Raw genomic sequence first — 13,399 nt, 5'->3', positions numbered from 1 at the left:
CAACCGCTGTAAATACGGTTGTATGAAAGTAGCCAGCTCGAATCCACAAGTGCCTTCAAAATATATTTAATCCGGTAAATCACCAACGCGTGTAGCTACTCTGCCAAACCCATACTTTGACATCTACGAGCCACAGCTAGCTTTAATCTCATAATATTTCCGATTCGGTCTAGCTAAACACCTGTGACAAGCTAGCATATATATACGCTAGCTTCCATGCTGGCTTTGAACGCAGACACACAAGTCAAGTCAAGTGAAGTACAGAAAAATAGAAACGAAAGTACCGACAGTCCCAGCGCCGTGGTATTGATGCAGGGAAGAAAAGCAGATGCTCAAGATAAGACAGAATGGAATGGAAAATACCACCGACTCCTCTCCCAAACGCCATTTCAGCATCGCGTATACATATACATATACGTATGCCGATGCGATGCAACTAACGATGCATGCTACTGGGCAAGTAGCAAACTCAATCAATCAAGCCCATGGTTATACAACACACATGAATCAGAATTCTGATTGTTGAGTGTGTTTTGGTTCTTTGAGGAAGAAGAAAAGATAATGGTAAAGGGATAATTCGTCCCGCGAATTTCAAGAAAAGGGAAACACGCTCAGAGTCCAAAGTCAGGATGAGGACAGCGCGGCGCGTTGTCCATCATGTGGTCGATTGTGCTGAGGATCCAGCCAGATCGAGCTGTCGGGTTCCTGACTCCCAGTCGGGGCGTTTCGCCCGTGAAGCAGACGCCGTCGCGCATGACGAATTGCGCGCAGCTTCGGGAGCTGGAGCAGAGGGTTTTGCATTCGTGGAAGTCGGTGATTTTGGGGTGTTCCTCGTCGGAGAGGTTGTCCCAGCTATCGCGGACGTTGGAGAGTTCAGGGTAGATGAGTTCTTTGAAGACATCGCGGTGGAGGAGGATGTTGCTGGTGGCCTGGATGTGGAGGGGTTGTGTGTTAGCGGGGGTATCCTGGGTTACAGGGAGTATGGGGATGGGCTTACCTGTCGGCGTCGGCGTTTCTCGAACTCGTAGAGATCCTGGATCTCGTGGGATGTCAGGTGGTGGAATGCTACTGCGGGGAAGCACCATGGCTTGCGGTAGAATCCCTTGGCGAACTCGTCCAATTCTCCGACGTTGGAGTTCTGCAGGATCGGCCATGAGTAGCGCAGGGTGACACCGGCGTCAGCGAGAACCTTGCCTAGGACACAGTCGCCAGCCCAGTGCCAGTCGGTGTATTCGTTCAGTTCTACGGTGCGGGTCGCGTACTCGTTCGAGGCGAGTTGCATGGCGGGGTTGGAGACAACGAAGCCGGATCCGCCATGCGCAAAGATGACGTCTGCGATCTGGGTCTCAGTGCCGATGTAGTGGGGTTCTTTGGGATCGAAATGCGAGAGCCATTCGAGGAGCGTCGGCCAGGAGAAATAGGTATCTGCCTCCATGAAGACATACCATTTGGCGTTATTCTTGTAGGTGAGGGCCTGTTGCACCATGGGAAGGAATTTCCATTTGTCGAGCTTCCAGCCCGGATTGTTGGGCTTGCCGATGTTGGAGTTGGCCTCATCAGCGAAGTCGGCCGATTCAAGACCGGCGCGACCTTGTTCACGGAGACGGTTGTAGAGGTTGAAGTCGGCAACGGTGTCTCGGACAGTGCTGTCCATAGTGCGGAGAGCGTCATGGATTTTGACGCCTTCGATTTCTTCTTCGAAATCCGAGAAGATGATATAGTTCGGGACGCAGCGCAGGGTTGTCTGGAAGTGAACCGGGACTTTGTCGAGGGCTTCGGTGACACCTGTCTTCATGACCACCAGGACATCTTCGATCCCCTCGAGAGGGGGGCATTCGGGCGGCTCATTCGGAGCGCTCTGCGGGGTGGTCTGCGGAGTGCGGAGCTGGGTAGCGCTACGGGTGTAGAGCTCCGGGCGGATGGAGAGAAAGTGGTAGAGGAGGAATACACCCAGGAGGGAGGAGAGGATGGTGATGCGACGAAATCGACGGATTGCCATTTTTGAAGGAGCACGCCGTGAGGGGAAATTAAAAAAGGCTGGGATGGAAGCGGTCGCCGACCTGCAGCGGAGCGGGATCGAGACGCTGAATGCAATAGAGATTTGAAACAAGCAAAAATTATTATTGAGCAATCCTCCAGACTGATTTCAAGGTGTCAATGCATCGTTCGTCGTCACTGTGCGCCAAAAATGCAGAATATTTCGGGAGAAGAGCACTCGGTCGTTATTTGCCGGCGGGGAAATTCCTGGGGAGAAGCAGGAACGGAGGAGGCTGAGACAAAGGGATCGGAGTCCCCTGGCGGTGGAGGGGAGAGGGAGGAACAGGAGAGAAAGGAGGAGGAGAAGTAAGAGCAACAGGGGAAAAAGATCGAGGAAGTAAATCCCCGAGATCGACACCAGGCACGTTATGGTTATTATTATTGTTCGGAGAGACAAGAGGGCGTGGAGATGGCGACGTAGGAAGGCACGTAGACGGGCGAAGATCGGCCCACGCTGGCCGGCGATCTGGAGGGCTCCTAAGCTGTCGATGACGCGTTAGCATCGGAATGACACCGTCTGACTGGAGAATGGAGCTTGATCCATCGCTTAGCTTGGGGGTCTTCGCGGCGCCTAACCATGGATTGCTGAGGAGCTGCAAACCTGAAACCCGCCCCTGACGAGACCCGTCAACCGGTGAAGCTGTCAGAAGTTGAAGAACTTCCGAGGTTGCTCCATCTTTGGTGAGAGGATCAAAATCAAACTCTCAGTCGATCAATCACATCATTATGCTGTTTCTGGCGTTAAGGGGGGAGGAAGAGGGATGAACATAGGAGATTCCCACAATGGATGAGGGAGACACGAGAAAAGAAGGGGAGGGGCGGAATGTGTGTGGGTGTGTGTTTGGTTCACCTCAAACCCGGCATTTTGGCCCCTTTGGACGGACTGATTGTTTAAATCTGACAGCAGCACTAATTACTGTTACGTCTTGAGCATGGTGGTTGAGACACGGTAGTTAATCCATCTCCTACGCTAACTAACTATACAGAAACCTCCCGCTTACACAGTAGAAACGAGTGAAGGACCCTAATTAATCTATCTGGAGAAGACCCTCCTGCCTCAGGTTTAGCTGCATTCGTCATGCTTCCAGAAACGCACATTTGAAACTCCTTCCTCTCGCACGCCACACTTTGAGTGTCTCGACCCAAAATCCATGTCTAGGACTTGGCATTGTGTTGAGCAATTTTGGTCGAATGCAACTTGACCAACTCAGGGATGATCAAACTTTCGATCTCCACTCCCTCAGCCGAGATGATGGCCTCGTCTTCCAACGGTCTCTGACTCTGCCCGCCCCCACCGGTTTCTGCCTGGGTGGATTCGCCCGCCCGCTTGGCTTCGGCCAAACCAACCTGCGCCTCACTGCCAGAAATGCTCTTGCTGCGCCGCGATTTCGGCACCCGGATCCAGCGCTCGTGCGGGGGGTCCAGGGTCACGAACACCACCTCCCATTTGCGCGTGGTCAACAAGTTACCAATCACCAGATGGTGCGCATACCGCTGGAGTGCCGTCTGCGCCTTGTATACGAGCAGGTTGGGGTCCGTTTCAAGTTTGAACGACACAATCATACTGCCATCCGGCGCCCACCCATTCACCAACCGATGTAAGAACTTCGGGACAGGGTCCAGATCGATGATCAATTTCTTACTATGAGATGACGGTTGCGGCTCAATCCCGCCCGTGTAAATGTCCGACGAGCCAACCGCCTGGTCCTTGGTCAAGTGGTCCGGCAGCTCCGACGACTGGATCTTGTGCTCAGACATGCGGTCGCTGGGGATAAAGAAATCGCTCACAGCAGCGGCCAGGTAGAACAGAGCGTTGGGACCCAATGGCTTCATGAGCTGAGCCAGCGACCGTAGTTCGAAGAGGTACTCCGAGACTGTGGTGAACGGAAGCAGGAGCAGGAGGTTGTTCCGCTTCGCATAACGATACTTGCGCAAGACATCGCGCATTTGGTCCTGGTACTCACTGCGCACCTTGATCGGTCGGTGATCCGACTCGTTGGTTTCTGTGGCATCAGGCACCGGTTCCTCCTCATCCATGAAATCCAGAAAGCAATTGGTCGAGTGGCTGTAATGCCGCGAGTATGGCAACAGACTGAATTGCCGATGTAGGAAAATCACTGCATATCCCTCCTGGAGAAAGTATTCTGCCGACACAGCACCTCGCGTGCCCGCGCTGAAGTTGTCAATGAAGCGAACAGTCTGGTTCTCTGTACAACGGTCAGAATCTTTCTCACGTGCACGAGCCATCCCACGAACCAAGAGGAACGGTGGTGCCCCCCGATGTCACCAGGACAAGGCGTCGGTTCGCTTGGGCGTGGTAATCGACAAAGGCTCGAGCGAGGGCTTCATGCTTCGGGAGGGCTTTGGGCGGGGGGTAGTTGTTGAAGTAGACCGACTCGGCCTCGGCGGGCGTCATCTCTGGCGTCGGAGCGGACGTCATACTGAAAGGTATAGCAATTGTTCACTGTTATGCGACTGAAATGTATGTATATCCAGCAGATTTATATCTATCAATGCGTTCAAAGAGTTCTACTGCATCAGTGCAGGCAAAGGCGGGGATAAGACAAAGGTCGGTGCGGACAGGTGAGCGACGGAGAGGATCTGGAAACCACGACAGCTCTGCAAAAGCAATCTGCTTATTGCAGCCAGAGGACAGGCGATCGACAACAGAGAACGGGAGGGAATTCAGGAGAAAGATCGAAGTCTTGGTGTTTTGGTGTATTCTGACATATGCCGGGTAGTTCGGAGCACGGGGTGCGATAAGTATCGCGACTGGTGAAATGCCAGCCCGCCACCTGTATGCTGAGGGATTAGCTTTTTCCCGACTGGTTAGCACGCACTGATGGCTATTTCACAATGACCAAAGCAATCTACAGATTTGGCTTTCTGCAGATAGATAGTTTGGTTCAGATGGTCTGGTGGAATGTTGTTGGTGAACTTCCACTTTTCCTTCTCACCGGGAGGGGCATTACACCGCCTTCGGCTTATGACGCACCATCCCCGGTTCTCGGTTCATTCCTCTTTCATCCATCCGCATACAAGTCTCCCCTTTCTATGTTGTGCATCACTAGGTCAAAATAGGATTGTCAATTCATATTGTTGTGAATATTATTACTATTACTGCATGGTAGTTCGCATAGGAACAGAAATATTAGCATGAAAGAACATCAAAATATCACAAAATCACAATTTCAGAACTTCAAGGTCTGGAGAGCAGACTTCAAATCCTCCATCTTTTGCTTCAGGTTGGCACGCCGCGCTTTAATCGCTTGCGATTCACCGGCGATTGCTCCCAGCTCATCCGACCCCAGATTGATGACCCATTCCTGGCTAAAGACTTCGAGGGGGCTCTCAGGACCAGTCAGGAGACAATGCTCGATTGCCTGCATGTGAACATTATCCACAAATCTTTCGCGTGCGACTTGATAGTAGGACCACAGGATGTCATGGATTTCCCCTGTGATATGTTCCACATTCCCCTGGTCGCTCGCAGACTTCTTGACAGCATCCAGATCGACCACCTTCATTTCTGCGTTTGACCAATCATCATTTGTATATCTGGCATTGTCCTCTAATGCCTGAGCAACACGGGCACTGCGCAGTTTCTGGAGGGAGTGGTTGAAGTAATTGTTTAGCGTATATGGTCGGCGGTTTCTCTCAACGGACAGAAGGAACATCGCCTGGGACATGGCATTCTTGTATCTTTGTAGAAGGTCATCGAGAATGCTGGACCAAATCTTGTGATAGAGCTGTTTGCTCCCGCAAATCTTTCCCAATGCCGTACTCAAAAAACGGCGAACTACCATGATTACATTACTCACGTGTCCGCGGGTCATGGCTTCCCATTTGCCGGTCTGCTCCTTGAAAGCATTGCAGAGAATATTGTTTCCAAAGGTCCCGAGATCAAGACCTCGAGACTCAGCATATAACTTTTCAATCCAGGCTTTGATATCCCCTTCGGGATCCTGGGTGCCCTCCACGCGGCTGACAATCTGCTCTAACTCAGGGAAGTTGTTAGGGTCAAGGCCTTCACGGCTTTCGTTTACATGCTGAGCCAGAGAAAAGCGATCCCCGGCTGCCATCTGGGCATGCATGTCGGGTTTCCCCCTTGGGCAGTTTTTATGGCGGCCCTTCCCGTGCGGATTGTTGTTCATGTCGTTGTATGGTTGTTTCTTGTCAACTGCATCTGAGGTAGGGCAGTCGAAGGGCAAAAGATGCGCTTTAGCCTGGAAAGTTGAGCTGAATTTGTCAGAAAAGTTGACAATGTGAGTGAGAAGCCGGAGATCACTCTCTGCAAATGCTTCATTTTCTGTATAATGAGCATCACGTGCAGCTCGTGCGAGGCTCTGAAACTGGCGAGCTATACCACTCAAGAACGCACGCTGTTCCTGTTCAGTTTGGCGTGCAGGGCCCAGGCGGACCAAATCTTGATGGCACGAATCAATCTGGTTTTTGATATCCTTGCGAAGTTCAGGGAATTCGCGCTCCGTAACTTCGCTCAGAAGTTCTCCCAGCCGTTCTCTTAGGGCCTGGATGCCAATACGGTCTCTCGGCAAGGTATTCCAAGGCTGGCTGTCAAACATTCTTTCTCCTTCCTCACCACTGAAAGAAGTGTCTTGATCTGCGCCCTGGTTTCTGACCAAGTAATAGCCAAGTGTCAGCGGTCTCTTGTGCCCCAGGACCAGTGAGCACAAAGCTGCCTTGGCGCTTTGCTCGATCACCAGATCCGGTTTGGTTAGCACACCAAGCGTACGCTCTCCATTTCCATCATAATCTTTGGCCAGCTTGAGGATCTCCTGGGTAGCAAGATCGACGTTGCTTGGGAGCACAGCCAAGATCACCGTGCGAGCATCTTTGATATAGTTCTTGACCATGTCTCGAACTAGCTCGATATCACTCTCAGTCGTAATGCCAGGTGTCGGGTCTCTGAAGATTCCCGGCACATCTATGACGGTCAGGTAGTCCTCTTCAGGCCCGCACAGCTCGATCCGGAGCACGTCTTTGCTGAAGACCGATCCTTCCTTAGACGAAAGGTCAGTACGAATGCCCATACACTCGTCGACCTATTCAAAATGTTAGCTTTTGCCAGGAAATACTAAACATCGGTTGAACTGGACTATCCGAACCTCCTTCAGGATTGCTGGAAATTCCGAGCGAAAGTCTTTGGTGCCTCTGAGGGTCCTCTTAAAGCCCTGTACCTTCGCCCTGTGCTCCAGGGAAGCATCGCCGGCAGGGATTATCGAGATTTCGACCGAGCGATCGTCCTCACGACGGGAGGTTATCTGCGTGGCATAACGGGTACAAAGTTCCAAATCACGAGGAAATGGAATCCTGGTCAGGCTTGCCAGAAGAGAAGATTTTCCAGAACTCTGGTCTCCAACAACAACCAACTGGATGAAGATCAGTATCACTTGTTGACGTTTCTCCCAGGTTACATAGTCTTACCTGAGGAAGAGGAACATGCTTTCCAATGTTTTTCTCTCTCAGCTTGTCGATCTTCTTGAGCAACTCAGAGCTATTGAGATGCTTGGGGCCGCTTTCATCTTCTTCGATAGCCATGTTGACGGTTGAGCCGGCAGGGAGAGGAAGGCACCTGCGTTGAGTCTGAACATAGACCAACACAAAATGACTTGGGAAAGAAAGGAAGGATGGAAGCGAAGGAGAACTCGTGGGGGCAAGGCTTGACTATGAAAATTCATTTCCCGGGGCATGTGGCTTCCGGTGAATTCTGACTGCCACATTGGGCGTAGCTGTCAACAGTGAAAGACAAAGCCCGAATTCTCCACAGTGAATTGTGGGCGAGATTTTGGGATAGGCAACGAGCCCTTTGTGTACCAAAACATCCGCATAACACATATAGAATTCCTTATAAAAAAGAATCAGTGTCTTCTTCATTATATCTTGAGGTGGTCAACAATATGAGGTATTCGTAACGTGCCACCTTCTAGGAGAGGCAGGAGCAAGAGATTGAGTACTGGTAGAGAATCTTGGATAATCTTGTTGCTAGAGATAAGGAAACTGCGCAGGCTATGGTCATATACGATTACCCATGGAACTGTACTTTCACAGAGGTCACAACATTCTTGAAATGTATTATATCAGATGTGGAAGGCATAGGCACTAAGAAGCTATCATGTAGACTAAATTTGAAATCGTAGACAACATCCAACTCTGATGGCCTAATTAACCCCGGATATGGGTCATTAATCTCCTGTGGCCTCCATAAGGACTGCGATTCTATCGTCCCTCTATATCATCAACAGCGGATGAAGCACCCACGACCCCTCATGTCAATTCACAGATTCTTACGCGGTCTGACCGGCATCACAGGAGTAGGAGCATCGATATGCGCGGTCCACTGCGTCAATTGAACATCTGCCGCGGTGAATGCAGTACTGAAATTTTCGGCGAGGAGGTAGTCAAGTGGGAAGGCAGGATTGAACTCAATGGCCTTGTCAATCTCATCCATATCCTCCTTCGAGAGATCGAGGCTCAGAGCTTCGATGTTGGCTTTGATGTGCGCTACACTCCGTTGTCCAATAATAGGGAAGACGTAAGGTGCCTTGAAGCGGACCCATGCGAGAGCCTGAGTTTAAAACATTAGTTAGGCGGCTTTTATACGTGGCGCAGAAGGTCGGTATAAGGTTGAAGCTCACAATGGCATAAAGGCTTGTCTCATTCCGTTTGGCAACAGCCTCCAACACATCAGAAACCTTGTCATCCTCCTCAGCCCGGAGCGCCGCTCGTCCAGAGCCCTTATACTCCGCGTTGCGCTGCTCTGCGGGTCTGAACTTCGCCTGGCCTAGCACTGCAAAAGGTGCGATTGCCATCCCTTGGTCGCGACACATAGGCACAATCTCATTTTCTAGATCTCTGAATCCAGCATTCCACTTGCCCTGGTAGACAGAGAACGGTCTTAGTCCGTTTGCGCGCGCGTATGCATTTGCCTTGACTACTAACCAAGCGGGAGTACCGGAGACGCCCAAGTAGAGGACCTTTCCGGCCGAGACGAGTGCGTTGAGACCATGCATGACTTCCTCCACGCTGGTGGTGAAATCCCACCAATGGACGTAGAGAATGTCAATGTAGTCAGTCTGGAGCTTTTCGAGGCTGTTCTTGACGGATAGGTTCATGGATTTTACTGAATTTCCGACGAAGTTCGATTGGATGGGCTCAGTGGAGACGTGTGTGCGGCGAAAGCCAGTCGTGTATTTGGTTGCGATGCTGCCATTGTCAATATCAGGACATACTGAAATGTAGCAATCAGATGGTGGAGGGTGTGTACCTACACCATCTGGTCTCGATTCCCACGTTTCTTCATCCATTCTCCAATCCATGTTTCGGATTGTCCGTCCTGGTATACGTTGGCACTAGGGAGCATAAGCCTGTCGCTCGTCGAAAGAGTCAGTGGATACTTTCTGCACGTACGTGTCGATGAAATTCCCGCCGTGGTCGAAAAAAGTATCCAAGATTGCGAAAGATACGTCCTTGCTGCATTCGCCCATGTATGGCTCCCTGCAAGATGTCAGTGGTTCATTTGTTCAATTGCCGGCGACAGGATAGACTGACCAGGTTGTTCCAAAGTTCATAGTGCCCAGACATAGCGGAGACACCTTGATACCAGCAGTGGGTGACAAGACCTGGTGGAAGCCCAGGAGGCACTCTGGTTTTGGGACAGGACCAGCCATTGTTGCTATACTGATGCAGTAGAGGTGAGAAACCGATTTTAGATGATGAAGATGAGTCGAGAGATTGGGGCACCGGTCCTCCTTATATGTTTTTTATCATGCCGGTCTATGAAGCAGATACATCCATTCAACTCCGACTTGCATGTAGTGTAGGCTGCAAACCTGACCGCGTAATTGTTCGCATTGTCAGACTGCATCCATCCAAAAGACGCTTGGACATTGCCAGTGACGACGCATCGGCTACCTATTGCGGAGTATGCAGTAGGCTGAAGCACTGACGTACTAGGGTTGGTAGGCTGTCTAGGATCTGTTGGATTTTAGTTTGCTGACGTTAACATGGCCAAATTGCGCCAAGAGCTTGACCCTGTCTGGTGGGGCGGGAATTTGCTTTTATTGAAGCTTTTTGTATACACTGCTCCTATGATAGGCTCTCGATATATTATAATAGCGCTTGCATAGTATAGCTCATGTTCTGTTGGTCAAACCACAATTTCAAGGCATCCTATGCTGCTATATATTTCCGCCTGGGTAGGAAGATGATGAGAGATCATCATCGGGTGTCCGACTAACTCATCCATGCCCAATTGATCCCAGATTTGCATATTCCAGCAGTAAGTACTCTTTATGCCTCGAAGTGTACTTACAGGGCAAGTTACCATCGATAAGGCTGCCTCTTCCCAACTAGGAAAGAGGCAACCTTGTGAGGCGGATGTCACGTGAGTATATGGATGGAGCCGTGGCAATAGGGTGGAAATAGCAGAATCCAGCCCATATTGCAGTTCGATAAGCCGAACTGTTATCGCAACGCACCGACCCTGACGGGGGAGGCGTGACACCTCGTCAATCCTCCGCATTCATCACACCCAACCCGCATCCACTATGCTGGCTTTCAAGTAGCAGCAAAGATTATCTGTTTTATTTCTTTGCTGGTTGACGTGTACTTTCTGGGTATTTAAGTAGTTTTACGTCCGCAGATACGAGTCCGCGATGACGTCCTTCAATCAGTCCGGAGACACCAAGTTCACCGTGTTTATTCGCCTTCCCTTCCCCAGGGGTGACTTTGTGGATCCTCCTCCGGTAAGTGCCGCTAGTCAACTGATCTCCATATCGCTGACCAGACAGGTGGAATGGAACGCTGCCAAAGACCAGGCTCTGTGGAATATTCTCTCGCGTCCTTCAAAGGGAGATGATTTAGACTGTAATAGTGTGGCCTAATGATAGTCTGAGATCCAGAATGCTGACGATACCACAGGGAAAGCACTGTACGATTGGCCTTATCGAGTGTTGGGGCATCACTGATCAACTCTGTAGGGCAGATCATTTCGATGTGACACTGCAGTTTCTGCTTCAACAAGCAGCATGGCTCTACGATCGGCAGCTGTCACAAGTACGTGCACAGATGAGTAGAGTGCCCACCACACAGTCAACGTCTACATCTCCTGCTCCTGGTTCGGTGTCGGGTAGCACGGCGCTGGGTCAACAGACAAAAGGTGCCACAAATGCAGGTGAGTGCTCTCCGATGATACTCATTGAGTCTTCTGACAATCAAAGGCCCTCGAGCTCCGTCGCGCCTCTCGTCACAGCAGAAAGATAGTCTTCCACAGCGTGGCAAGTTTAATCCGGCCTCATGCCTGTATCTTTTACTAATAGTCAACGAACTAGCTCCCATTCCCCGACGTACCAGCTCAACAACTACCGTCAATCAAGTCAAGACTGCTCGTGAACCAGTTCGCAACGATACTCCTGTTGCAGAGCCAAGAGAGCCAAGGCGCGAAAGCTATGCCAGTCGGCCATCTGCCGGAAAACGGGAGCAAGCTGCAGCGCCTCCGGCTCCGAAGTCTCCCCCTCTGGAAGATGACACAACATCTAGTTCATCCGAGTCTGAATCCGACGACGACAACGCCTTTGGAAGTCGTCGTGGTCTAAGATTCAAGCCCCCCTTCGGCAAATTCTCCACACATAGGGCTGGCCTGAGGTACGACGAGGAGGATGAAGACGAGTCCCCTGCTTTCCTGCCAGAACCTGAAAGGGCGTCGCATGAAGCATCTGGGCAGGATCTCAATGCTACGCTAAGAATGAACGCCGAGGATGCCTCTGAGTCACATCGACGCCCATCGGCACAAATGATTTCCAGAACTTCAGTCACGACCGAGTCTTCCGCAAGCTCTGCTAGCTCTGGAGTCCCAGTTGCACATCCACAATCCGATAGACGGCGACGGTTGAATCAAAGCGGGGGGCCATTGAGTCCTAGACGGACAGGGGAATTGGCACATTTTAGTCCACGACAATCTATGGCTTTAAGGAGAGAGGCAAGTGACGGGACGCCTAGTATGGGGAGCAGCTTTAGTGATCTAGATGGTGAGGTTTTCTTGTGTTTGCATGATAACATACTGACTTTTGGTCTAGATGCGAGCGTCACGCAGTCCGCGCTTGAGGAAGCACTTTTGAGCAATATTCAGCACGGTGGCATGGCCAGTCGCATGAGCACAATTAGTCAGGCGATTCGTAGTCGATATCTAGGACGGACGGAGGATATGTTCTCGTAAGTTGCAGTGGCGCAGAGTACGATCCATCAAATTGTCTATGAAAAGGGGCTGGCCTTTCAATAATGTTACATTATTTTTTCATATGTTCGAGTATGATATAATGCTTGTGATCTGAAAATAGAGACAACTTAGTATTTGAATGGGTGCCGCGACCTGCCATTGGAATCTAAACTCAACAATATATTTCAGTTAACCCCGGCTGGGAGTATAGAATGTTCCCCCAAATAATGGTGCAACAATACTGCAACTACATAAGACTACGAAAAGCAGTTCTAAATATCAGCTGGGGACATATTATGGGCCTCTGTATGCTTGTCCTTCTAGCGTAGTTACCCCCCTGACCGTTGTGTTCTCATCTATTTGTCCCATATAGTACAGAGACTAGACCGACATGGCCCAACTTCAAATACTCGAATACGAGTTCGACCAAGAATATACACTTCTATACTGGAAACTAAAAGCTTTCAAGTTCCTAATACTGTGGTTTGCATCTAACTATCCCCTCACCACACATACTGTCTAACCCGTGGGCGACATTGAGCGATGGCTCGGGACTGTCCATGTGCGATTTTCCATCACTATAGTGCAAACTCGTGTGTCTAATCGCCTTTTAAACCATTATACTCGACCCAGCCCACCATATCCCTGCAACACTCACCTAACTTAATAATAAAAATTGCCAACTTATAATAATACACCCACCTCATGAGCAGTAGTAACTTATTAAGCCAAACCACATACCAAAACAACACACAAAAACTCTAAAACACCCCAAACTCCCTCCCAAAGGACACACAATGCCGTCCGATCCGTGCTTGAACAACAAACCCAAACCCAAACCCAAACAACAAACTAGTTAAGTAACCGCACAGGCAACAACAACAGCACCAACACCAAACCTACACTAACTACTAGACTAACTAAAAAAACCACACTAAACCCAAACAAACCCCATACTCAAATACTACCACACCATCACAATTCACAACAGCCAAGCTCGCCCGCCAAGTGATTCCGATATTAAACTACGCATTTACCGAACCGATCTAAAATCTCACCAGCTACCACCCCTGTCACAGTTCGCTTCGCTTAACTTCCGTGCAAAAACTATCCAAGCTAAGCCAAGGC

General features: G+C 50.3%; 5 protein-coding genes across 5 annotated transcripts; 1 reads left to right on the top strand and 4 right to left on the bottom strand.

Annotated features, from left to right (window-relative positions):
- Positions 1–611: 611 nt before the first annotated feature.
- AtWU_04844 (glycosyltransferase family 31 protein) lies at positions 612–1,999 on the bottom strand (the record flags this gene model as incomplete). Its single annotated transcript, XM_035499955.1, has 2 exons — positions 612–929; positions 998–1,999. 2 exons carry the CDS (start codon positions 1,997–1,999, stop codon positions 612–614), a joined length of 1,320 nt encoding a protein of 439 aa, XP_035355848.1.
- Positions 2,000–3,192: 1,193 nt separating this feature from the next.
- AtWU_04843 (phosphopantothenate--cysteine ligase CAB2) lies at positions 3,193–4,477 on the bottom strand (the record flags this gene model as incomplete). The annotated part of the gene is made up of 2 exons (XM_035499954.1): positions 3,193–4,244; positions 4,294–4,477. The coding sequence occupies 2 exons, from the start codon at positions 4,475–4,477 to the stop codon at positions 3,193–3,195; spliced, it is 1,236 nt and encodes a 411-aa protein (XP_035355847.1).
- Positions 4,478–5,228: 751 nt separating this feature from the next.
- Positions 5,229–7,596, bottom strand: AtWU_04842 (interferon-induced GTP-binding protein Mx2; the record flags this gene model as incomplete). Its single annotated transcript, XM_035499953.1, has 3 exons — positions 5,229–7,100; positions 7,164–7,427; positions 7,483–7,596. 3 exons carry the CDS (start codon positions 7,594–7,596, stop codon positions 5,229–5,231), a joined length of 2,250 nt encoding a protein of 749 aa, XP_035355846.1.
- Positions 7,597–8,332: 736 nt separating this feature from the next.
- Positions 8,333–9,725, bottom strand: AtWU_04841 (norsolorinic acid reductase; the record flags this gene model as incomplete). Its single annotated transcript, XM_035499952.1, has 5 exons — positions 8,333–8,623; positions 8,694–9,261; positions 9,327–9,407; positions 9,466–9,552; positions 9,607–9,725. 5 exons carry the CDS (start codon positions 9,723–9,725, stop codon positions 8,333–8,335), a joined length of 1,146 nt encoding a protein of 381 aa, XP_035355845.1.
- Positions 9,726–10,712: 987 nt separating this feature from the next.
- On the top strand, positions 10,713–12,271 carry AtWU_04840 (multidomain presynaptic cytomatrix related protein; the record flags this gene model as incomplete). Its single annotated transcript, XM_035499951.1, has 7 exons — positions 10,713–10,802; positions 10,848–10,923; positions 10,978–10,987; positions 11,037–11,230; positions 11,277–11,333; positions 11,388–12,083; positions 12,132–12,271. The coding sequence occupies 7 exons, from the start codon at positions 10,713–10,715 to the stop codon at positions 12,269–12,271; spliced, it is 1,263 nt and encodes a 420-aa protein (XP_035355844.1).
- Positions 12,272–13,399: the final 1,128 nt, after the last annotated feature.

This window comes from Aspergillus tubingensis, assembly GCF_013340325.1.
Source record: "Aspergillus tubingensis WU-2223L DNA, scaffold_6, whole genome shotgun sequence".
NCBI classification, from domain to species: Eukaryota; Fungi; Ascomycota; class Eurotiomycetes; order Eurotiales; family Aspergillaceae; genus Aspergillus; species Aspergillus tubingensis.
The sequence above is the reverse complement of the archived record's forward strand: the minus strand, read 5'-3'. Positions and strand labels throughout refer to the sequence as shown.